Source organism: Perna viridis, chromosome 6 (assembly GCF_037379345.1).
Source record: "Perna viridis isolate PV_CMFRI_1.1 ecotype Kerala chromosome 6, ASM3737934v1, whole genome shotgun sequence".
NCBI lineage: Eukaryota > Metazoa > Mollusca > Bivalvia > Mytilida > Mytilidae > Perna > Perna viridis.
This window is the reverse complement of record NC_142450.1, coordinates 27,004,154-27,030,878: the sequence shown is the minus strand read 5'-3', so window position 1 is coordinate 27,030,878 and position 26,725 is coordinate 27,004,154. Positions and strand designations below refer to the sequence as shown.

The window sequence follows — 26,725 nt, the reverse complement described above, 5'->3', positions numbered from 1 at the left end:
AACACCTGGTTCGGAACTTGAGGAAGCATATACCAACATTTTATGAATGGTTCTTATAATAGGGAACCCTATCATTTAAAATGCGCACATCAACTTTGGAGCCAGCACCGAACATTAATGCCTTCTTCCTTGTTCAGTCTTTACGTGCTTTCAATGGGTTTTACGTTTTATTCGTCATTAGTCAGTGACAAAAATGACGAGCTTCCTTTAAGTTTAAATTTTTGTTTACAATGATTTGTGGGGTATTTTCATGCAGTTTATTTTTAGGAATTCTAAAATTAGCTGTAAACAGGGTCGGTCTATATAAATAAAAGAGATGAATATTTGTATACATAGATACATAACTTCAATGAAGTGTTTACACACATGTCCATATATACTAATTTCTGAGGTAACAAATGTAAATAGACATGAAAGATAATATGTCTTTTAATACATAGGTATTATATGTAAACTGTGTCAGGATGTACAGAGAATTTGAAAAGAAAGGAGCGTTTACGATTTTATTAACTGTTGCTTTTTTTTAATGTTTCAAATGAAATTAACGAAAAGGGGTTGTGAAAGCCTGGACCTCTGCCCCTGGATCCGCCAGTACCTTTAAAATATAAGGGTTTGGTGTCAATAAAGAACTTTGACTTTGCAATGTCCCGCGCAGTCCTGATACTGTAACCGCTTCCTGATTGCTACGTACCACTCCATTGTTATCTAGGATGTAAAAATGTTCACAATGCGTGTCATAGACACACTGTATTCAATACAAATCCGCTAACTGTTTTCAATGTAACACTCTATTAATTTGCGTGATTAGGATGATGGGTTCAGTACTGAGTCAGAACGATTGCAGAGGTATTCATATTCAAGCTTACAATATTAATCTCTAAACACAGTCAAGACTATGTGTTTCTCCTTGTGTCATGTACAATGTAAATGAGCAAGTGAGGGAATCCTCTGCATTTTATATCACTCTTTAACATTCAATCTTTCTACTATACGGAGAAGCGAAGCTTCATTCCTCTACTGCATAATATCGTCTCCTGGTTACCTTTTCAGTTATAAGCAACGGCAAAACAGGAAACAGGTAACTAGTTAAAAAGTACCCTCCCCGACCGCCGCGCTGAAAAGATTGCTGAAAAAATAAAGCATTTTGGAAAAATTTTGCTTGTTTTATTTAGAAACCCAAGCGATCTGACTGCTCTTAAAGCTCGTCAAATTAATTTGATATTTTCCGTCAATATACATGCATATGTATTTCATATAGCTTGCTTGCACAAGACATTTACAATACGTACCTCAACTTTTATGTGTACTTAACATTTGATCTTTAAACTGAAAGTGCTTCATAAGCCTTAGAAGGCTGGCTGATTTAAATTTATTTTAATTTGATGTTGTACTCGACTTGCAAATCAGGTTGCACTATAATATTAAGTAGAAACATATATACATGTGCATGTATATAATATAACAATTGTCCAAGCCAGTCTCCATTTGGTACTTTGTAATGTAATAATAGGATCATTTTATGAGTGTGTGTTTCCATAAGAGAACCTTCAACGAGTTACATGGCGGGTATCTGTATAAGAAGAAGGATCTGCTTACCATTACGGGGCAACCGAAGTCAGCACACACTGTACGGACGTCTATTAGGATAATAAAAAAAATCGAGATTTTCAAAGTTAAAAACTTGACAACTCGAAAATTCGATGTTTAAAATTTCGATCGAGAGTCAGAGTTTAAGTTCAACGTACTGCTCAAGATTTTTAAACTCAAACTTTTGACTGTTTGGATTTTTTTTTAAATATTATTAATTTATTAGTTCATATCGAAATTTCGACATTTGCAAGACATAATTTAGTCATTTTACTTTCATCATTTCAGAGACTTAAATTTGACCGATATTTAGCTTGACTGTCATTGTTAAGTATTGCATTTAGAAACTTTCAAACGTAGTCATTTCCAGTCGATGGCTACCACATATACATTGTTTATAATGAAACACCAAGTTAGTCAAATAAATTAAGTGGTTGCCTAGATTTACCGATAACTTTCATCGCTGAACTTTAGATACTTTGAAATAACACAACACCTTGCACTAATGGGCTTCCGTACAAAGAAGTCAACCTTGTAAATCATAGGCGGATCCAAAGGGGGAGAGCCCTGCCCCCACTTTATGAATTTAATAAGTTATGGAAATAACGTATAAATTTTTTGTTTATATATGCACGCATAAAAAGTGTTTAACAAAGATTTCTCGTGTCCCCCTCCCCTTTTCAGGCAATTTTCTTGATCCGCCACTACCAATTGATTGTAAGGCCAACCAACACAATCCGCTCTTAAAAAGTTTAAATCCGTTTTTGCATCAAATTCCCGCGCTGTCCAGCATGAATGGGAGACACATTGTCGTGTGTTCTTCCGTGGGAGTTATGTGGGATAAATCACCCATTTTATTAAATGGATAAAAATATTGTTAGCAGAAAGTCAAGCAATAGTTCAGACCCTTTCTTTCCGGAAACCTCCTTTTGAAAATTGAATTTGAATTTTATATTTTGATTTTGATATTAAAACATGTTTTGTTTCATTAAAAGTAAGGAAACAATTCACTTTGTAGGCAAAAGGGGGAATAACTAATACAACATTGTACATGTACGATGTGGTCTATAAGGTATATGTACATATGTATTTATATGTTACAAACATTTTAAAATTCTATCCATTTTTTTATGCATTAAATGATGACTATTCCATTAAAAATTAATCATTTGCACGTATCCATTTTTGTTTGAATCAATGTTTAAATGCATGTATGTAAGGGTATTGATTTAACTTGAATAATGTTTGAAAATATATCAACATGAAACCTTTATATCACGACTTTTGTTGACATCCGTGGTTTTAAATTTATATGTAAGTCACTGGAAAAGGGGTAGAAAACCCAACAATTCTAAAAATAGCTGTACCCGTTAGATCGAAATACGTCATACAATGATTGTGTATACTTGTGAATTTCCTACGTTGGTCTTGTCACAGGTGGTACTTAAATTGCGGTTTTGAGTCACCAAGGACAATCTAAATATGTCACTTGAACTAAAAACAAAACATTCTTATTATAAAATTTATAACTGTGTACTCGGATAAATTGACTTCGTCTCTTGTGACACATATAATACAACTTAGAAGTTATATTGGATTTTTCATCCTGTACCTTGACATAGTAAGTTTAGTCTTGTATATATTCGTTAGTATTCTGTCTGCTAATTGAAGCAGAAATTGAGGTTCAGTTGTTTGCATTTTAATTAAATTTTTTGTGTAATATTTGCCTCTTTTTATGTCAATCTAATGAGGATGCCGCTTTTGTTCAACCACTAATGTTATCTCTTTTGACAAATCTCAGCACCGGCTGTGCTTCTTTCTTAAACAATTACCCGATTTTACATAAGAGTACCGGATTTTGGCAAAATTCTTACGTGTACTAAAAAGTACTTATCATTTCTTAAGGCACATGAAATCTGACAGCTGCCATAGTCTTTGAAGTGTACAAATCACGACCATTTCGGTGCATTTTCTTTATTATCGGAAATTTTTACCTGTAAATATTACCTGTACAGATAAACATGTGATCAAACAAAAAGAAAGCAAGTAATTGAATAATGTGTCATAATATTTTTGGTTTGTGTTTATAAATTGATTGTTTGTCGTCATGTCTAATTTTATTTGACTTTGTCTGCTGAACAAAGAGGTTCTGGAAGATTTTTTTCAGGTTTTAAATACTCGTACATTTTCTTCGTGTACTTTCATACATATTTCATAACATTAACAGTTTGGGTTAATTTAGTGTAGTATTTTAATTGACTGTTGAAATACAGTATAATACTGCATTACTATTTTAAAATTTTGAGGCAAAAATGACTTACTACTAAAACAGAAAACCTCTGATTTTGCTGCTGAACATTTTACATTTTCTACTATATGTATAACACATGTACTGTGACGTAGTGCGTAATTAGATTTCGAGCTATTGCTATTTTATCATGTACACCTCCACTTATCATTGATATTATTCTTTGTAGATTTTATGTTTCGATTTTTTTTCTATAAACCATAGTTACATAACGCCATGGTAGCCTATATGACAGTGAAATAATTTCAAATGTATGTATTTTCCGAAGGAAATTCCAACGGAACCAATTTATGCAACAGTATCGGATGCAACTTGTAACTAATTTGATCTAATTGTTTCTTTAGCGATACACAAAGCCATCATGCCACAATCAATAGCCAGAAGACAGACCTGTCCTATAACCAGACGAGAGAGCGAGCAGCTATTGGATTTTTTCCTAAAGATCCCAACTAGCCCTAGAGAAACAGAAAAACCCATCGTTAAACATAATCACCATGACAATGATGTTGTAAATAATAACATTGAAAAACCCGAAAATGACTGCAGCCGGGGGAATTATCAGCCGGAGTTCAAACGGTCCGACAGCTATCGAAAAGCTACACAAAAGTTTGCTCTTTGTGAAGTTGTCGAAATGACATTGACTTTTAAGAAAGAGGATTACGAACGCCAGAAGTACTTGTCTCTTCCTATTGATATAAAATCAAAGGTAAAGAATGATAAGAAAAAGTCAACAACTGTTGCTAAGAAAAACAAGCTCAATAGACAGAAATCTGGTACGGTGCCATCTTCTGACAGTGATGGTCCGACCAACCAACAAGAAAATCGACATAAGAAAAGTATATTCAAACGGACAAAAGAACGTATCTTATTCAAACTATGGAAGGACAAAGCGCACAGTGATATTAAACGGAAAAATAAAGTTTCCAAACAGGAAACGTCGCCTAAAAGGATAACGAACTACGGCAGTGAAGATGCACTGGGAATAAACTCTGTGAAGGTTCAATCGAATACCACATCAAATGATGCTGAGGGCAACGAACCAAAAAGAAGGTGTAATAAGTCAAGTCCACAAGGTAAGTTTCTTATAAAGACTAAGTTGTATGTTTCTCAATTCATTTCTTTACATGTGTGTTCACTGTAACATAAGGTAGTGTTATAATTGAATATATATGTATATAATAAGCTTATTTACTTGTAACTTGATTCTTGAATATAGATCAATACTTGTACTAAATGTATGAGTATGGTACGTGTATTATAGTCTATGTAAAAGGAAGTCTTAATTCACAAAATATGAAGGTATAACTAGAAAAACTGACCATTACCCATTTATGGGGCATTAAAGGGAATAACTTACCGGTACATGTACTGACTCACTTGAATAAGCGTGTTTTTTCGAAGATAAGTGTTTTACGTGTTTCTGTGTTGTTGTTGTTTTTTTTTTTTTTTGTGCGTGTCTTAAATGTGTGCGTGTGTGTGTGTGCGTGTCTTTTTTTAATTTCCGGACAATTTAGTTGCACAAGTGTACTTCAACCCTTTATTTAAACATGAAGGGTTAAAGTCCATATACTCCGGAAGAATTAGCTGTATTCCGGATGTTGATCTACAATTATCTTTTGAATTATTTATATTAACTACTTGTTGAAGCACAATCATATTTGACATTTAGTTTTAAGAATATGTGTAAAAGTTAAGTTGACAATTTAATAACTTAGAATATCAATAATGTCTTTCAGACACGCAGGACAATCAAGAAAGAAAGCAAAGCCCAACATCAGTTATGGCACCTAACTCGAAATCTCCAGCACGTGCAAGACGCTTCAGAACACAAGTTTCTCGAGAGGAGATCACAAATATGTTTGAAAAAATTTTATCGTCTGCCGAAGTGAAGGAAGAACCATTCAAATTTCCGTCATCGCCCGAGAGTAGGGGACATAGGAGAAAGGATTTCAGTCCCAGTAAACATTTATCGTTTTCCGATGGAATTAAGAACAGAAAAGTTGGTTTACATTTAGATATTGTTCCCTTTTCACCAGCGTTCAGGTTAGAAGACCAAGTAACGATAACTACTACAAAGACGTCAGTTGAGAGAAACGAAACCGTAAGAGAAAGAACAACTATTGAAAGAACTTGCTCTCTTGAAGTTGACGGAGGTGACGAGATTGACGGTCCTATTGGAAATTATATCGATGTAGAACAAGGACAACAGGCTGAAGGTAAGCATGCAGTGGACGGTAATCTTTCGATCATGCATTTGTACCCATGCAACTTGTTTGGGGTGTAAATATTTTTTACCTGCCCGTCACCTGGATAGCGCCTACATTTTTGTGCCAATTTTCCCCATTCTTAGTGCATGGTCTTAAGATGGACCGATTTTCACAGTCAAAGTGTGGGAGGGCTCTATTTTGGTACAAGGACTGCATTTTTCTAAAGGATGTACACGCAGGTACACGCGCGTGGTGTTGTGAGCGTGCTTACCATGTTTCTATCATATTTATGTGATTCTTTATACAATAGTTATAGTCTATAATTTTGTTAATGGAGTTCGCAAAAGAGATCATTTGTACAAATTTTATGTTACACCAGAATAAACTTGTCCTTGGAAGCGGAAGATGAATATGATTTGTATTGTCATTATTTGAAATGGTAACAACTATTTATAGTTTAAATCATATTGCCTGAATTTTAGGAGAAGCAGACGACCAGGAAAGGGTGATTGAGGAAATCGCCAGACGTTTGAGTCGAATCGCAGACGATTATGTTCAACGCATGGGCAGTGGGGAATCGGCCCATGTACATGTGGGAGGTGCTGTAGCAGAACCACTTCTGTCACCAAGATCAAGAAGTGTGTTTTTACAGTTTTCTATCATTCTGTAAACCTTTAGTTCTGTAGACCCTGTATAGAAACTCACCGTTTAAAAAAAATTACCCGGTATTGTCCTTCATTTAATCCAACCCAGCGAACTACTGTGCAGTCTTCATAACTACTTTCCTGAAAAATGTGTATTAATCTGAGATCACTATACAGGAAATTTTAGACATAGTACCAGAACCTCTACTTTAAAAATTTCCTATCGCCTTTGCGTTTGGTAAAAAACCACGGAAATGACCCATCAAACTTCATTGAATGCAATAATGTCCTATTGACTTGTTCCATAATCGATGCTTTTATATGCATGATAAATAAATCTTATTCAGACATAACCTCGCTGTATAAGAAGAAAAGTGTTAGTCCCTCTGTTTGTCTGAAACACTTGTAATATTGAAATATTTCTATTTGTTTCTCTTTTTGTATCATTTTAGTACAAATCAAAAACAAATTTGTTCTTTGATAACCAACGTTAAATCAAAACCTTTATTTTGAGGTGATAGTATATGACCAGCCTTATAAAATCCATGAAAGCGACAGAAAAAAAGATAAACCAATCCATTTTAGGTCAAATTTATTCAAATAAGCAACACGTTTCTCGTTGCAACAACAGCTGCATCGATCACAATGCAGTCTAATTGGCCTAATTAGGATGGGTTGGGGAAAATGTTTTGTCCATAATTACATCATGGTACGGAGATGGAAGGAAAATCCGGGTCTTGGAAATCCACCGTACGGTCATTGTATTAAATGATTTATTGCTCGTCAATAGAAAGAAAGGCCTTTGACCTACAGTTTCCACAAATGTGCATGTTATATGCCATTGACCCATCACTCGGATATTGGAATCAAAAAGCTTGAAAATCGGTTAATGAACTTAAGAATTAACCTGTTAATCCAATCACTAGTACTGTTCACTTAAATATCTCTCGAGAAATAAAACTTGGCTTACATTATGAATGGTAATTAAGATATCAAAACAAAAAGAGAACGCAAATATATGTTTCAAGTCTAAAGGCTTATGCATTAGGTGAACATCTTCTGTACACGATACGTGCTTTGAACTTGTTACATGTATAACTTAACAGAAATCATTTCTACGTGTTATTGACTACAACTCATTTATTGGCACCGGGTGCAATTTTATGATTATTGCCAGAAATAATTACCAATTAGAATATTGACACCGGATGCATTAATGGGATAAATAGTTTTTAAACTTCATGTTCAGTACACTATAAATATATGTAGATTAATTTTAAGGGGTTATTGATCACTTAATGTTTCTGTAGAATTGACTGGTGAAATATTCTCTTGTACGTCAAGTGTTAGTTTATTTGAATTTGAAAGGGTAAACAACTACAATTTCTGTAGTACTAATGGAGTTTTATTGTTGTTAGTTATATCTATTATATGAACTGATACTTTTTATCTTCATGTCCTTGACATGAGTTAAGAATAAACTCAATAATACGTTTGACTTGCAAAAAAAAAGTTTGTATCTGAATGTATCAAATGTACATTTTTTCAAAAGTCAAGTTAATGAAATACAGTGCCTTTTCGCACTGTGGTAGTGACACTCAATGATCCACCATCTTCCCTTACAACAAAATATAGCTATCTTTCAGATAAGTCGCTATGTATTAAAATAAAGTTATATGCTATTTTTACAAATTACCTTCCAGGCAGAAAGTTAGCGAATGACCTTGTCAACGAGCTCCGGAAGGAAGGCGACAGGCTATCTAGGGAGGTATGTCTGCACTTGTTTTGTTAATCAGTACATACCACTTACTATAGTGCTGTATGTTGGTACTTCAAACCTTTCTCGTCAGAATAATTACCAAGACGGTATAATTCTGTGTTTGTAAAATATCTAGAATTACAAGTAGTTCGATGATGAAAATGAACTCTTTCTTGGTTTAACATGTTCAAAGACGGTTTTCGACTAAAAATTCTTCAATTACTCTGTTGATTAATGATATGTATTATTCTTATCTTAATCATTATATTTGGCACACTAGTCATGCCAATAATGTAAAATAAAACCAAATCCATGTTCAATGGAAAAAGGTTCAGATATGGTGAAACGCAACAAATGCACCATCGTATAATCTTTATAAAAATAGTTAAATCTAACATAGATCACTAAAAAGTGTACAATAAGTATCAAGACGTGTTGATAAAATCACCTACAGTGTCAAGCTTTATAATCGTGTAGCTTTACATTAATATTACCCGGAAAGGTAGAATAGTGAAGACGACTCTTAGGTTGCAATGAGCAAATGTGGTCCTTTAGTCGATAACATTTTAATCTAGTTTGGCACATATGCGCAAGACGAGAAAATATTTATTATTATCTTTTTAAATGCATGTACATGCTTTACTTATTTTTTACTTTACAAATATCGTTGAGTATCTCTGGTAAGATATTTTCACACAAAATGGAAGCCCTCTTAGGAGCATGAGTATTATCTAATCCGTAAAGTGACATGCACGTGATTTGTAAGTATTTTTTTTAAATCCGAAAAAAAAACATTTGGAATTAATGACATCTCTGTATTAAAACATTATAACCAAGATGCAAATTCGAAAATTACCTATCAATGTTTATTTTTTTCAGCTTGATTTACCAGAAAATCTTCTACCAATAGTAATGGCGATGGTTAAGCAGATCACTTACGACCGGTTCAAAGAACTGGTTCAGAAGGCATTGTGTGATACTATTGGTTGGGACCAGGTCGCTCTGTATTTATACCTCTCTAAAGCTGCTATATTAATGGCAGGAGTTGGAGGAACGATAGCCAGAAAATTGAAGGATATGGCTGTACAATATTTTTTCGAAGAAATTAGTCCCTGGATACATGATAGAGGAGGATTGGTGAGTATTTAGTCGATGAAGTGTTCTGATTTATATTCAACTTCAGCTTGTGTTGACACGTTTGAATCATAGATACATGTATCTGTCCATTGGGTTTGACTTAAGTATAAGTTAACTCCCCATTGACAGGAACAAGTAAAATGTATCTATGGTTTGAACGTTACAAATGTACTAATGTTAAAATAAATACTAAAAAAGTCGGTTCAACATGTAGAAAGCAGATTCGTAGAAGACTGGACCTTTGAGAATGGTGGTAATGATGTCATTAGTTTAATCATCCATCTTGACATCATATGCATCAACTATATAGTACTACAATATTATAACAGAATGTGTGTTGAATTTCAGGAAACAATGCTAGAAGAAACAGACTCGGAGGTGGATTGACAGAAAAATCATCATTTACAAGCCAAATAAAATCATCTGTGGGTGTTGCCTTGACAACTATCCAAACTCATGTAATGACTGCGAACTCGTTCATGGAAGTGGATTTCTCCGTGTGGAAATTCGAAAGTGATGTTTCAACATATATTTTGCCATGTGGCAACTGAGTTATATGACAATGAATAGCCACACAATCACGTGGGAACATACAAGGAAGCAAGGGTAGTAGGACCAGTTTATTGGAAACAAATGTCATATATTGTAAATATAATGTAGCTTCGTGAAAGAAAACTGGTTGATGCAAGTTCAGTGAAGATACTCAGCAATATCATTTTAACATTTTTGTAGTTGTGACTGTTCTCGATGCAATAATTTTGTCTAATAATTATTTAAACATCATATGTTGGTCATATTAAATGTACATTATTGGTAATTTGTGATCTCAGCTTTCATTGTGGTCTTTATAATTTTCAATAAAGATCGTATATACAGTTTCCTTCTTTTTGTAACTCATTCTGCATTAGACCTTACATAGCTGGATATACTCCAATGAAGTCACAATAAAACAAATGCTTTTTCCTCTGATTTTGGCACATGTAGTATGTTCAATGAGCATGAAAATAAATTCTTTGAAGAAAGTACTGTAGTAAAAATAGAAATACCAAACACAAGTCTAGATAAACAGCTGCGTCAAAGCACGGAAATAAAATTTAAAAAAAAACAAAGAAAACACACAAACAGCAACCTTAAAAAATGATGGGGTGCTTCTTTTCATGATAATCACAAGTGTACAATTATGATATAAGAAGCTTACAAAGTGTATTTAAATTTTACTATGAGGTGTTGAAGGGCCGCAATTCGTCCACCGAAAGACAAGCGTATGAAACCAAGAATGTTATTTATTCCTAAGAAGAATTTTTTTTAAGGCTGTTCAATTTCTCCCGCTTTATGCATGGCGATCTGTCTAGCTACTTACAATTTCTCGTCCTCGTAATTTCGTTTGGTTTTAGGTGTACCCCGCATGCAGTACTACATGTACAATGCTGTAAGTTTGTTGAATATTTGCTTACTGAATGCGCATAGAGGTCAAGCAACTACAGACGATCTTCATGGTACGCCAGTACTTAAACGGATGTGGTTCTTCATACACAATGGTTTAATGACAGAATACATATTAATACATGATACACTTTTGCCGGTAGAGTAGGAATTCATAATGAAATGACCCTAATAGATTTCCTTCCTTCAAAATATACATGATCTAACCAAAAAATAAACTTTAAAACATTTACAGTAAGAGTATTATGGACGAATGGACGAACGGACAGCGGTATATAAAACACACACACACACACACAACGAAAGAAATAGAGAGGAGGACTTTTAAGGGGAAATTTCAATGTTTTTTTAAAACTTTTGTAGCATGCATTAGCACTGTGTCACAATAGGAGAAAGTCAGTAGACATCGAAATTTGATATACGACCTTCAGTAACCTTTCCCCTATTGTCTGTGTGCAGAAATAAAGGAAGAGCGACAATTTAATTCGATTGGTATACCAGGGACTTATAAATGATTCATAAGCATTAATTAATTTAACGATTAGACCCGTGAAAATCCACATTACAAAGAAAATTTGTTATACTGCAATGCTTTTGGTTATTCGTTGTTATTTAAAACTGTAACCCGAAACACACAACTAAATTTAAGGATAGCAGTAACATTGCAAATTAAGTTCCAAACAATTTCTATTTTTACCACGTTACGTATTTCTTTGTACCTGCAAGAATATGAGCACGTGCAAATGATAAAACTATCTTAGTCAAAGGGCTATTTATATTATTTTTTTCAAGTTATAACAGCATTATATTTTTTTTGTAACTGACTACTTACATTAGGGTTCAAATGTGTCAGGGATGAATCAAGGATTTCAGGTGGGGCGTAATTATAATTTTTTGGGTTAGAATTTGAGAAAAAAATAAGGTTCATGCAAGAAAAAAACATTAAAATAATATGAAGTGAATACATTGATCATCGGCCATTAGTGTATCTAATAAGAATGCACACCTGTCGAAACAAAAAATAAATCTCCCATATTAAAGGTTAATTCTTTGTTAAAGTCTCACATCTATACATTCATATAATAAAGCAAGTATATTTACATAGAAATAACAATATACACGTATGTTTGCAAAAAATTATTTAAACAACACACTCGAGTTTCGTTATAGCTATGCTGAAAGCTTATTTCTGAATGACTGTGCAAGGTACGACAGATAATACATAGTCAATAGTCGATGCAATTTGTTAATGGTCATAGGGAGAATGTAGTCAATGCTTCCATGTGTTAATACATTTTCGGCTTCTGAACTCTTATATGTCGCAGGAGATAGGTTGAGTGGAGAGGTTGGTACAATATTTAATCACATCTTCCTCTATACCTTTTTTTTGCTAATTTAGCACAACAAACTATTGTATAGCTTAATATTTTTTTTCTCAGAAATATACGACAAATAATCCATAATCAATGTGGTCGATGACATTTTCTATACCAATGCTTCTATTTTCCCGCTCATACATTCATATGTAAATATATTTTCGGTTGCTAAACTCTTATATTACGTGTTATTCGCAGGATATAGGTTGTTGGGAAATTATATCGAGCAGAGGTGTCGAGGGCGTTGCACAGCTCCCCAAAATGTCGACTGCCAGCCCGCCAAGCACGAGAAAAAAAATCAATCAGAAAGCTAACAAAAGCCCGTACCCATGAATCTTTAGCTCACTAGAGTGATGATCGGAGACTCTAGAAAAGCGGGCAAGTCGTGCATTGGACGTTGAATTACATCTTCCTCTATACCTTTCGTTGACAATTTAACTCAATAAAATGTTGCATATCTTAACATTTTTCAGAAATCCTTTTGATCAAATAGTCTTAGGTATGCATTGAAGTACTTCCTACATGTCCCAGCTGTGACATCTTATCTATTAAAATCGAATTAGGGAATGTGGAATATCAAATATAGAAATTTACTTTCATTTAAATATATAAGCATGCAGTAAAATGAAGAGTTTTCATAATATTTTTTAAATGTAATGTGGATTTTTTTTTATTTTGAATGAACAACGGAACTGCACTATCATGACAAGACGTCTATACGCCGGTAGGGCTTTCCAAAATGTTTTTGGTTTAATAAAGATCATATATAACTGAACTGAAATACTTCCTACATAATGTGAACCAGTTAGTCGTGACATCTTATTTATTAAAATATTATCTGAAACTGAATAAACAGAAATCTTTATCAATGTGGTCCCCTAAATTTCATTACTCATGGTAAACAGAAATCTTCTTATCCTTTCAAAATGAAATCTAGAAATGACTACAGAAGAGCAGAAATCAATCGACGATGTTACACGCAACAAAACTAATAAGTGTAAGTGTTTGTAAGAATCAGGCAAAATAGGAAAAATCAGAAACATGCATGTCAAAACCCCACCGATCTGACAATGTAATATCAGTCAAGGATACTTTCTTTATTTGAAAAGACTATTATTTGATATCTGCATCACTGGCTTTGCGGAGAAAATTTTCAATTGAGTCTTAGAAAAATTAGGTCTCACTAACTACTTCTCAAGAATTCCCAGGACAAATGACACCTTAAAGTTGCATATCATTGCGAAGCTTGGAAAATAAGGCTTTAAAAATCATTATTCTAATTGTACGATGACCCTAGAAATTCTTCACAAAAATTACTTGAATAAAAAATACTGAAAATCAACATTTTTACCTTTTCTGCTGACTGAAAGCATGGAGGCAAATTACTCACACCAGTAAACAATATTCATAGACTTTTGTAGTAAATTACAAATATGATTTTAAAATACACATTCTCAGCTTCATTTTGACTACTTTTGTTCAGAATACACACAAATAATGCACTTACAATGCATATTTCTAGGTTCAGTGTGTTTTTGGTACTACATATGGGGGTGGCCATTTGACCCGGAAGTGGTTAGTGAGACCTTAGGCTTTTGACAGAGTTATCCGCCCTCGAAATGTTCATCTTCAGTGCATTTCAATGACAGTGTAACTCAGTGGTCCAGCATGATATGGCAAATCTTGTCTGTTTTCCTTGATTCTTATGATGCAAATAATCAAGTTACACTATCAAAATGATGGTTTTTTTCATACCATGTTTCACCCACTGCCTGATTCTTATAGGAACTGACACTTAATTTTCTATTGTATGTACCCACTATTGCAGAGTGTACTTCCTTTGTCCCCAAAGCATAATGCCTTAGCCGTGATGTTTGACATGATGCTAATTGCTAAGGTAATTTTAGTTTGTGTTCATATGTGTACATGTAAAATCAGAAATATCCAACGGCCTCGAACCGTGCTGCTTCCTTAAGTTGACTTACACAAATAAAACTTAGCAAACTTATCTACAGAAAAGATTGAAATCTTGGTAAATGCACATCATGGAAGTTCTAAATAAATAATCTTAAGGTATATGTACGTGTGTCAGGCGCGTAGCTGAGGCCAAATTGAAGTGTAGGCAAAATTGCGACAGGGGGTCTAGGGGCCGCTTAAGGCCCCCAGCAGGTCCAGGGCGGAGCCCTGGTAGGGGGTCCGGGGGCGAAGCTCCGCGGAGATAGCGTTTTAGAGCATCATTTATGCCTCTCCTGGATGTATTTTATCTCAAGAAAAAAAAATTGGCAAAATTAAGTGCAGGCAAAAGCTTTTTTGCCTAACGGCAGCTACGCGCCTGTGTGTGTTAAAAAATATCGAAAATATAGATTTTTGTAGGGCCATACGTCGTATCATATTGCACATGCTTTTTCAGTTAACAGTCCCAGTAAAAATGTTCATCAATTTTTGAAAGGTATTTATTGATCTTACTGTCACATTTCTTTGTTATGATATTGTTATGAGTAAGCAACCATATATGGTAAAAGTAAACATACAACTGTTAATAAATTCAAGTCATACCAATGAACTGAATAACTTCAAATTATGTTGGTACCATATGATTACAGTGAAACCTGTAAACTTCCGAAACTTTCTGTCTTTATTACATTGGACACTAAAGAAATTCTCCGAAGAATGTTGTTTTTTTTTTCAACAGAAGCCGGAGTTTTTTTTTTCAAAATAATCCCAGCCCCACCCACTTTCAGTATAAAAATAGTCGATGCCTTACTTTACGTTATTTTAAACTGAAAAATATAAAAACATAAATTTTTGGTCACATTTCCTTACAGTAAGAAACAAATGCCTGTAATGCATAATCCAACCTGATATCTTTAAAATTATTCTTTAACGAGGTGTTGTTAAAAAGAGGGATATAGACTGGCGAATACAGGGGTTATATACTGCTTCAAAACAGATCTAAGTATCAATACTTGCATGGGCAACCTTAATCACATTTTTGTCTATATTTTCAGTCTGCCCTGTTCATCTTTAAAACCTGGGCAATACAGTATTGGGTCAAGGAGGTGTAGGTGTAGGCATTTTTTTTAAATTCTGTGCAAAATTCGGGAAAGAATAATAAAGGGAACCAAGGTTATAGCGGTAATCAAAAGAAAGTAATCCAGGGACAAAGACCAGCCATGGAAAACTGACATACACAACAAAGAACATGAAGTAACTAAAAATCATACATACAAACTAACAAAAGCAAATGAGCAACTCGGACCCACCAAAAACTTGGAGCATGGATCAGGTGCACCGGTAGGGTAAGCTTCCTCTGCTTTTCTAGAAACAATCGCTGAGTTGCTCATAAAAATCAAGTCCGGGTAGACGAAAGAGGAAAGGAAAACTATGACACCTTGAACAAATCAGTTTTCATGGCGCAGACGGATACACCATAACGATCCACGCGTTCATGATGACGACCATAAAACTTCTGTAGTGATGACTTCAATCTTGTAGCAACATAACCCTGTTCCATAAGCCTATTTGTCAGAATTCTAGCGTGATACAATAAGTCTGCGTAGTTTCGGCAAGCTCTGGCATAACGTATGAGTTGTGATATGAACACTCCATAAGAAGGTGCTAAAGGGATGTTGCTACCGATGAAAGGAAAAATGACAATTCTGAACGAAAAGTCATCACATTTGTCGGAAAGTTTGGTCAATAGTTTTCCTTTACTATCGATTTCTAAGTGTAGGTCAAGATATGAGGCTGACTTCACAGTTTTTGTTTTGTAGTATCCTTTATCTCAAGTTCTTTAGGGTAGGTGCGATGTATCAAACCCCCGAAATTAGGATTGTTTAAAGATAATACGTCATTTACATAGCGGAAACTGAGATTAAAGGATCTAGCTAAACGATATTCTATCTTTCGGATCAGATCAGCTATAAAGTCAGTCTCATAAGAGTGAAGGAATAGGTCAGCAAGTAGAGGAGCACAATTCGTTCCCATTGGAATGCCGATCGTTTGTTGAAAAACGCGTCCACCACAAAGGACAAATATTTGTCGATTAAAAATTCCAACATTTTGTAAACAACTTCCTCTGTATATTTGGAAGATGATTTGGAATTATGTTTTACAAAGTTTGGGGAATCTCTACCAAGAACTATATATTTGTATCTAGGTGTACAGCCTAGAATCCACTTTTAATTTCTGTTACCCCTTTCCAAAAGTTCTGTATTCAGGTATGGTAGTACTTGTGTTGTTATAAATTGGGACCATCAATTGTATTCTTAGATTGTAACAGTTAAGAATTATGTTTATACTGTAAGCATTGTCGAACATATGTCGCTCTCCTGATTGTAATTACACAAAACGTGGGACGTAAAAGCCCTATTAAGAAGTCAGTGTACGTGGTATTTCTGTGGACATGATATATATTTCAAGTAATGAAAAGACTATAGTTGAAGCAACAGATGTCACCACAGTATTGCATAACAAAAATATTTACCTCGGTTTTCAAGTGCGACAATCACGTGCAAATTGACTAATTTGAAACTTTCTAGCAAAAAATGTACTTAGTCACCTTTCTATGTTTGTAAACAAAGATCCAATCATCATGTTATTCGTGTGGTTAATTTATTTTTTTTTTGCAATAAGTACTCTAAGAATCGATAATTATTGATTGAAAATATCGCATGAATAAGATGGTTTCATGACAGCATAAAAACTAAAGCGAGAGGATTCGATTGGTATAGGGTTTAAATTTTATTATATAGAAAGCATTTTGAACTCCCCCACACCCCAACCCCCCCCCCAAAAAAAAAACAAAAAAACAAAAAAAACAAAAAAAACAACATACAAAAAACAACAAAACAATACAATACAAAACAAAACACAATGAACATTTGATCAAATGAAAATAGTTATACATGCAGAAATTTTAAATAAATAGTAACTTGTGTTCGATAAAAATACATGTACTTTATGTTGTAATGATATTTTACTGAAATGTATTTGGTGTAATTGGTCACTTGCCTCTCGACTGCAAGGCCAGTATCTTTTCTAATTATAGCCGAGGGTTGCAGGATCAGAGGAAATTCGGACTAAGCCGATGTCTGATTGGATAACACATAGATCAAGCAGTTTCCTGGGGCTGTAATCGCTCAACGGGGTACTGAACTATAGAAGCAACCACTCGATATTTATGGGGCATAATAGAACGCTGTTCGTAGCAGTAACATACTAGTGACTGACGAAGTTTAATATTGCGAAGTGAAATGCACAGTTGAAACTTCACGATGTTGAGTCCAAATATAATGGTGGTTGTAGCTGAATGAGTTTCAAGTAACATAATAATAATAATAAAACACATTTATATAGCGCCTTATCTAAAAATACTCTAAAGCGCTTTATACCATGCTAAAAAGATATAAATATAAAAAAGTAAAACAAAAATAAAACCTTCACACATTACAACAAAATTAAACACTAAGGAACTCATAACAAGTACATGTATTAAAGCGAATCATGATCAACAACAATGCATACAATGGTTAAAATATAATACCACAATATAACATGATATAAGCAAAAAACACCCCTTAGAAGCATAATAAGTAAAACCACACAAAACGAAACCCTGAGTATATCGTTTATTAACTCCATATAATAAGGCATTGCCATAATCTAGCCTCGATGTAACGAGAGAATATCATAAAGCAGAATATTACCCGCATCACATAAGGCAATCTGCAAACTATAAATTTAAAGCTTTTTTAGCCGCGTGCTAAGCTTGTTGTAAAAGGCGACTAAATAGTGCTCAGAACCCTAGACGATGGGATGTGTGCTCAGGTGGTGGAATGGGGTACCCCTGGCGTGTTACATGCTGCGGTTGTCAGGCTATAATACGGAAAACATGACCGCAAAACATAGTGGTGCACCGTGTTGGGAAAGTTGCCACGTTCCTCGCACGTTAAAGAAACCTGTTGTGGTATTCGATAGTAGGAACCTTTGCGCACCGCCATAGGAGGCTACATTGCCCGACCCTACCCACCCCTCCTTTTTGTCTTGTGGCAATCAAAATTTGTTAACCCTATCATCCTTGTGTCCCATCCCATTTTTCATTTATGTTCATTTTATCATCCATTTCATGTTCATCGTCTGAATATAGCTGAAATATTGCTGCTCGGACGTTAAACCCCAACAAACAAATAAAATATATCATTAAATTGATACAAATTTGGACTCAACATCTTTACCCCTTTAAAAATCACATGTACTGAACATACCAGAATTCACCATCAATATATTGGAATAAGCATTTATCTAACATTGAACATGAAGAGATGTAGTATAGGCCCAAAGCGTTTTTAATGGCTAAGGTTAAGAAACCCGTATGTATGGAGTTTTGTGCATTCCATGAGCATGTGTGGAGCATGTTCAATATACACTTCCGCGGACAATTCTTTTGTTCTACCCAAGCCCTACATCGCGGAAGTGTACATAAAGCATGCTCATCAACTTACCACTATCTAATATTAGTTTTTGCCTTCAATGAACAGGGTATTGCTCATTGAAGATTTGCCAAACAGGTGCTCTGGTAGCCCATGCATGGTAACCATATCAGTGCCGCCTGATCCACACAAGAGGACATGGTTTGTAAAACAATCCTATGACAAGTTTCAAAATATAACCACTGTTGCAGTTTCATAGTTGATCTTTACAATAAAACATAACCAATAGAACTGAGAGCCACTTTTTCAATCAAGAGGAACCAAAAGTGGACCTCCCAGTCAACATTCTTATCAAGTTTGGTTAAGACCCAGTCGTTTCTAAGAAGTTATTATTAAAAGTGTTTACGAAGGACGACAGGCGACACCATTTCTTATCTTGAAAGTATAGATAATTATAAAATTCTCGAAAATTTCTGGACCCTGGCCTTATTCTGAAATCGCAACCATTTCTTTTTTAAATTGTTATTTAAATTTTAATGTTAAAACATAAATATATATATACTTCTCGGAAAGGAATAGTACTATTCAATTCGCAATGATGCATTTTCGCTGTATCGTGTTAATAAAACTTTTTTTCTCTTTTTTTTCCTTAGCTTGAGAACAAAACGTCTGAGGGTATCACCCCCTCCCTCTTTTTGGACTTGGAATTTTGGTTATTTTTAGAGTGTACTTTAGACAGGCACAAAAGTCCATGGACTTAACATTTCAAAGCAGCCAAACTTTATACTTCAAATTTCATGGAATTTGGACTTTACCAAAAAGTAAAATTGTACTTGGGACTTTAAACCAAAACATGGAGTGTATACTTTGGACTTGAAAAGGGTGGGGGAAATACTCCCGCCCCTTGATTGGCTTGAAAGAATATATGAAAGAAATTGGTTGTTTATTGATAAAGACAAAAAACAGACTTTGCGAATTCCATTAATGATTGCGGAAGGAAAACACCCCGAATTAAACATTCACGTATATGTAGAATACGCATACCCTTCTGATACAATTACATCTACGTTAAGTTCATGTCATGTTTAAAAATGTTTTCCCTATGTATGCAAAGCGGTCTTGCTTTATTCTTGTTATTTGTTTCTCCGGAAAACGTTTGTTTATTACGTGTAGTTAAACAATTAATGAAAGATCATCTTCCAAGTAAAATACAAATTCATTTTCACTTTCATCTATAGTAAATCGCATGAACAATCATTCTTAACTTTTAAAGCCATTAATCTTTCAAAATGCACGGGTTGAATATTCCAGAGGAGAAGTGTGGAGAATTAAACGTATCCAATATTTATTTCACAACGATAAACAAAGGGGAGTTAATACTGCGAAGCTGGCATTTTATTTTTTAACTTGGTAAACACTATTTTTAACAGTATTGACAACTATAGGCACTATAATGACAGGGTTGTAAATGAAGACTATAAAGATCAACACGTGTATGTACATACAATTATTTTATATATATAATTTATAGAGTTGGTCTTAGAAGTTAGAGGATTTTCTGACTTGGTTGGAGTGTGGGGGAACGGAATTCCAACCTCCTTCATTGTAGGAATAGAGTTGGTCTAGTATATGATGTTTTTGTATAATATGTTTTTACTTTAGAGCTACATGTCATTGATTTATAATCAGATATGTTTTAAACAGATCGTAGGAGCATTACAGTTTTAACACATTGATACAATGTCCAAGAAAGACCAGTTTGTGATCCCTTCACAGAGAAAGATATTCCAGTGCTACAAACGAACAACTCGTCAGGAGAACATTTTACTCGTTGGCACCATTGGTTCTGGGAAATCAGCCACAATCAACTCCATCACAGCCACTTTATCTGGGGAGAGATCTTACAGGGCACCAACAGGCAGCAAAGGGGGCATTGATGGTCGGAAGAGAACAACTAACCATTTAATATGGTAAGAATTTAGGGGCATCATTTTCATATGTAACAAATTCGTGTTTGTATATGGCATTGTCATCATCGTCCATGTAGTCTTCATCTGTACACACTTGTATTAGTTTCCTGCAATAGCATGAACAATAGTTGGTTAATTTAAATTTCACAAAAGGAAGGTTGGCATTATGCCCCAACTGTTTTGAAATTAGTGGCCAAAAACAAGCATTTCAGAGACTTCCGCTATACAACTCCAATAAAAGCATCTCGGTATCTATGATATTGCTCCACAATATTATGAATTACAAAGGTCTGGCTTGGATTTATTTTGGGGGACCTTAAAGGGACCATAAACAGGTGTTTTCCTGATTTCTGTACAATAACTGGAGAAAAAATTGTACTCCAAGGTTCTATACCTCACAAAGGGACTAGGATTGATTTTATGGGTTTTTGCTTGTGCCAGTTAACAGTAAGGACCCCAAAAGGGTCAGAAACAAGATTTTTTTCTGATTTCTGGATGATAACTTGAATAAAAGGGAATGGATCTCTTTGATATTGTATAACAAAGTACCATACCCCTTAAGGAAGGTTGGGGTTGATTTTTGAGGTAATTGGAACATTTTAGGAATAAGGGGCCAAAACAGGTAAAATTATCATCCCGTGTCAAATGTCTAATCACAGTCATAATCAAAGCTGTATCAAGTTAGAATGTTGTGTCCTGTTCAGGCAACTTCTTGGGTTGTACCAAGCTACACCTTGCAAAGCATTTTTTGCACTATGCATTATCAATCCCAGTAAAGGCTCGAATGATCAGACAGGGAAAGCAAAGTTTGAATCTATGCACTTTTTTCTGTATAGGTTTAGAGAACATACGTAATTCATGCCAAAAACTTTGTTCCTAAAGTTCCTTTATTAAATAAAGTTACTCTTTTCCCATTACCAGTGGGAAGTACACATTAATGTAAAATGTTTATATGGGGTTTATTTTGCTATTTTAGGAAAATTCGTTACCGGGAAACGGTAAATCAGTTACATGTTAAAAATATTGCCAATTTTCAGAGGATTTTCCCATATGTTTTAGGTACAGAAAATGTGGTATAGATGGCGAGAAACTGAAAGACATAACTGTACCAAAGTCCTTCCCAAATTTAGTTGATATGGCTGGACTACAAGACACATGGTCGGAAAACCATGAGAAGTTGTTAGAAATGATTGTTATGGGGAGGATTCCAGACCAGACATCAATCCCAGCTATAGAAGATGTTCAGAAGCATGGTAGTGCTATGTGGAGAAGCTTCCCATTTTCAATGCAAAATAGAAAGATTCACAAAATTCTTTTCGTAGCTAGTGCAAACGAACCAATTCCTAAGCATTTGATCCAATGCCTAAAAAATGTTGCCCAGCCAGCTGGTAGCAAATCAAATCTTAACCCACGTTGTAAGTACTATATATTATAGTTTTGAAAATCATATATGCATGTTTATAGCATGAAATGATGGGCAAACGCTAGATTCAGTTCATAAAAATCATGCCTTATTTGCATGAACTGAATTAGAAAAAAATACTGATAATTACACGTTTGTATAATCTGCTAATTTCTAATTTTATAGGATGAACCCAGCAAGTATAAATATTTATGTGTATGCTAGATTAATTCATATTTGTATCTATTTGGACAATAAAGTTGTTCTATTCCTGTAATCTATATGTATGTGTATCTTTTATTCAATTTTGTAGATATCCCAATTTTCGGAATCATGACCAAGCCTGACCTGGTCGACTGGAGGGATGCTAAGGTTCTTGGAAGGGAGGATGAATTTCTTAATTGTCTAGGAATTGATTCTGGTTCTTGCTATGCTAGATGGAAAAATGATGCTGATGGCGATTTCACCAGCAGCCATCTTATATTTTTATCAAGACTTTTGTCCCCGGATGTGCGGATTGTTCAAGATCAAAGAAGCATTGCATCTTTTGCAATAGATTGTGTTGTGGATCACACTATTTTATTCATATCAACTTGTGCTGTTTTCTGTTCTGTAATGTTTGCATGTTTATCTCTAGAATCATTGCATTCACTATCCTTTGGAAACTGGAGATGACTTTTTTAACCTTTAATTTATTTGCATCCTGTTGGCAAGCACTGGACGAAGAGTTTGGAAATATAAATGTAATTTTGGATTAATGTACAAATGTATCTAACACATTCAGCTCATACACCACCTTTTATTGAATTAAATGGGAAAAACAAATTGATGGTTGTAAAACTTCCTGATTCACTACACATCACTCCGCTAGCTTACAGGATCACAAGGCATATGATCACTACTCTGCGGAAGCCTATATCAGCCACTCTTTTTTTTTTTTAAGAAACACAAAGTTGAAAATTCTAGATGATAACTTGAATATTCAAGATAATAAATTGAAATTTCAAGAAAATAAGTTGAAAATTCAAAATAACAACTTAAAAATTCAAGATAGTATGTTAAGATCAGAGCTATGTTAAGCGCAGCATGATACGACAACAAGTTTAACCCTGTACGTTGGGGTCAATGTGAATAACTTCAGTTGCCTTTGATACATGCAGAAATGATGGACTGACAAAGCACCTTTGTCACTTGCAGAGAATGGTGATAACAGCCTTGATTCTGAGTCTTTCATTATCATCTACCACTGTCTGTTTGATTTCTTTGTGGGTGTTTTTGTTGTTTTCTATTCTTTGTATTTCGCCTGTCATTTACTTTTGTCAGATGGTGTCTGTGATATGTGGATACTATAGATATAATCTTGTGCAATTCAATTTTCTTCCTCTATTTTTAAACCTTCGGGGATCTTCGTATACTTTTCGATGTTAAAAGAGGAAACTTTGCATAAATGAAAATGAGTGCTTTCATGTTTTTATTTTCAAGCTTGAGGTCCTCAAGAGTGAAGCATCTTGGAAAATGATGAAAATCATACTCCAGATTAAACCTGTTCTTGTCCAAAAAAGGAATCAACCACATTTACTTGAAGGGAAGGGCCTTTGTTTTTATTTTTTTCTTACAAAACTACTTTGCTCCTGTATTTGTATAAAAAAAATCAGAGGGTCAGGGTTGAGCGAGACAGAAACAAGAGGCACTCAAAGTCTCTGAAAATCGATCATCTGGTTTCGAATATCACAAGGGTCAGGTATAGGTGAAACCATACACTTCAGGGGGCAAAACTTCAGTGCCAGTGATGCAATTTAAATGAAACGTGACTGGCATATTGAACTGATTAGGCTAAACATTGATTATTTATGTATTATTGTTTTCAAGATAGAAAGCTTCAAAATACTGAAAATTATAAAATCATGTAAAAACAGGCTTTACTTGGGCATTTTCTACGATATCAGAGATCTGATTTTATGAAATCTTACAAGGATGTAGACCTGATCATCAAATTTTCTGCTGATTATCTTAAATTTTCAAGTTAATATTTTGAATTTTCAGCTTATTATCTTGAATTTTCAACTTTGTGTTTCTAAAAAATGAAAAAGAGTGGCCAAGGAGAGTTCTTCGTGATGTCATCACTTACCTGTGATTTGGTTTTGGTTGGCAAAACATCCATTGAGTGGCACAGGGCATCAAATTTAAATCAACAACTTTTTCATTTTTCAAGATAATTGAAAAATTCTTTTGGTTCCCAAAATTGCAAATAACATTCTTTTTATCCATTTTAATTTTTAAATAAATATTCAGTAATTAGACTTTGTGTGCATGAGATTTTAATTATAACGTTATATGAAAATAGAGGTTTACAAATAAATATCATTACAAGTTTATTTTTCAAGTAAAAGATTTATAAATCTACATACAAAATATGAATTATTTTATCTAAATGAAACATTTCACGGAACCAAAATTGGATATAAAGTAACAAAGTCATAAAGTTTTGGAAATCGGGATTCTAATCGTGAACTTTTCATTATTGTTTCTTCAATTGTTTATTTGCCAACCAATTTGACACTTAATGATATGCAAATTAGTGAATATGACATCACTAATGAGATTGACGAACTCTCCTATAGGCTTCGTTACAAATCTGTTTTCCTGTGTACTGTACTAATTTGCAGAAAGGACGAAGTTAAGCATTGACTGTGGTAGAGGTGTAAAGCTTTAAAATAGCGAATATACTCTCTGCGCAGTAGATTGAGTCAATAACCTAAAAGGTGGCTTAAGTACTGGTGAGATGTAAAAAAGGAAAAGAGCTTACAAGTTTCATTTTGTCACATGAACTTTATAAACTTCATCTTGTTTTCTATTTCTGATATGTTGTGTGGTTCAAAACATATATTTAAATAATATCGCACTCTTTCTCATGCATTAAGAAATATTAAGAATCATATTTTTACAATGTTGGAAATTTATCTTAGTAAGATTTTTGTTGTGGCCCAAAGTGTCTTATGACGAACAACACACAAGTTTAATATCTAACATGTGTGCCTGTAAATACAAAGTGTTTTAGTTAAATGTAATTGTGTAATTTTACAATTTTTTTACTAATTTATTATTATTTATTTTTTGAGTTGACATTTATGTTTTATAGAATATATTTCTATTTATGAATAAAGAGTTTTTTTTTTTTTTTGTTTTTTATACTGCTTAATAGATTGTTCCTTTTAAATACCACGTGGTTTTGAGAAGGAGAACAATTGAACAATCTAACAAAGAGTAATCTTATAGCGGTAATCAAAGAGTAATCAAGGGAACCAAGGTTATAGCGGTAATCAAAGAGTAATCAAGGGAACCAAGGTTATAGCGGTAATCAAAAGAATGTAATCCAGGGACAAAGGCCAGACATGGAAAACAGGCATACACAACAAAGATTATGAAGCAACTAAAATCATACATACAAAGTAACAAAAGTAAATGGGCAACTCGGACTCCACTAAAAACTGGGAGCATGGACAAGGTGCACTGGTTAGCGTCAACACCCACCGAGTTATTCATAAAAGTTCGTGTCCGTGGTAGTCGAAAGAGGAAAGGAAAACTGACAGGTTGAACAAATCAGTTTTCATGGCTCAGATGGATACACCGTAGCGATCCACGAGTTCGTGATGACAAACTGAACTAACTATACACAGGTATAATGTTATAGCGATGCCGTCTTCATCATTCGTAAAGACTTTGTTTCCGGACCTATGCAACTCAATGTTTTGATACCTCATAGAAAATGAAATTGATTTAATCAGGATTCATTTGGATTTTTTTTAACATGAACCGTTTAGATATTGCATGGGGGGTGTCAATAGTGCTCCGTCTACTCAGTAATGGGGAGGTAAAAGATCATTATTAAGGGATAAGTTCAATCAGTCGCCACTTACTGGATAGTGACTTTGGTTCTTGTATGTTATCCTTTAAACTGGAATTCAGTTATAAGTCAATAACTTTCAGGAGTCAAAGCAACTTTTCGTATTTTGAAAGATTTTGAAATGTTAGAAAATCAATTGATTTTTACAATTGTCCAAAATTTATAAGTTGCCTTTAAATCACATGGAGGGTGTACAAGTTGCATAAATATTTACAAGCTATGATATCGTATGTTGTCACTAAGATATATTGATAAAAATGAAGTTTATAAGAGTCAAAGATCACGGGGAAGGGGGGGTCACTTTCTGTGCCGATGGAATGGGTCTATTTTCCTAGAGTTGAAATATGTGATTGAGTCATTAATTTTCTACTTTCCTATGTGAATGGGTTGTCATTTCTGAGCTGTACTATATGCTATACAATATTGCTAAGACTGCAAACTTCCTATTAACACCAATTTATCTTAAATTAGTGTCTTCTCTTATCTTCTCTTAATTAATATCGACGTGGTAGAATATATAAATGGGTGTGTATTTTGTACTGAAAAATATATGAATG

The 26,725-nt window shown here is 34.2% G+C and overlaps 2 protein-coding genes across 6 annotated transcripts; both read left to right on the top strand.

Moving 5' to 3' along the window:
* The first annotated feature begins 306 nt into the window (after positions 1–306).
* LOC148614305 (uncharacterized) lies at positions 307–10,518 on the top strand. 4 transcript variants are annotated; one of them, XM_088588377.1, is made up of 7 exons: positions 307–400; positions 4,240–4,968; positions 5,632–6,111; positions 6,585–6,740; positions 8,450–8,514; positions 9,385–9,642; positions 9,991–10,518. In XM_088588377.1, the coding sequence occupies exons 2-7, from the start codon at positions 4,257–4,259 to the stop codon at positions 10,027–10,029; spliced, it is 1,710 nt and encodes a 569-aa protein (XP_088444503.1). In that variant the 5' UTR covers positions 307–400; positions 4,240–4,256; the 3' UTR covers positions 10,030–10,518. The 4 variants fall into 4 exon arrangements, with proteins under 4 accessions (XP_088444503.1, XP_088444502.1, XP_088444504.1 ...); XM_088588376.1 differs by lacking the exon at positions 307–400 and adding an exon at positions 2,969–3,208; XM_088588378.1 differs by lacking the exon at positions 307–400 and adding an exon at positions 3,617–3,754.
* A 9,664-nt stretch (positions 10,519–20,182) lies between these two features.
* Positions 20,183–25,449, top strand: LOC148614304 (uncharacterized). 2 transcript variants are annotated; one of them, XM_088588374.1, is made up of 4 exons: positions 20,183–20,302; positions 20,597–20,862; positions 21,922–22,277; positions 22,578–25,449. In XM_088588374.1, the coding sequence occupies exons 2-4, from the start codon at positions 20,633–20,635 to the stop codon at positions 22,937–22,939; spliced, it is 948 nt and encodes a 315-aa protein (XP_088444500.1). In that variant the 5' UTR covers positions 20,183–20,302; positions 20,597–20,632; the 3' UTR covers positions 22,940–25,449. The 2 variants fall into 2 exon arrangements, with proteins under 2 accessions (XP_088444500.1, XP_088444499.1); XM_088588373.1 differs by having other exon boundaries at positions 20,246–20,385.
* The last annotated feature ends 1,276 nt before the right edge of the window (positions 25,450–26,725 follow it).

What these genes read in the sequence shown, in the direction of transcription:
- LOC148614305 (XM_088588377.1), top strand. Translation starts at nt 4,257, where the DNA reads ATGCCACAATCAATAGCCAGAAGACAGACCTGTCCTATAACCAGACGA. An exon ending in TCTGTCACCAAGATCAAGAA is followed by an intron (nt 6,741 to 8,449) that starts GTGTGTTTTTAC and finishes ATTACCTTCCAG; the next exon opens with GCAGAAAGTTAGCGAATGAC. An exon ending in TACATGATAGAGGAGGATTG is followed by an intron (nt 9,643 to 9,990) that starts GTGAGTATTTAG and finishes GTTGAATTTCAG; the next exon opens with GAAACAATGCTAGAAGAAAC.
- LOC148614304 (XM_088588374.1), top strand. Translation starts at nt 20,633, where the DNA reads ATGTCCAAGAAAGACCAGTTTGTGATCCCTTCACAGAGAAAGATATTC. An exon ending in ACAACTAACCATTTAATATG is followed by an intron (nt 20,863 to 21,921) that starts GTAAGAATTTAG and finishes CATATGTTTTAG; the next exon opens with GTACAGAAAATGTGGTATAG. An exon ending in ATCAAATCTTAACCCACGTT is followed by an intron (nt 22,278 to 22,577) that starts GTAAGTACTATA and finishes TCAATTTTGTAG; the next exon opens with ATATCCCAATTTTCGGAATC.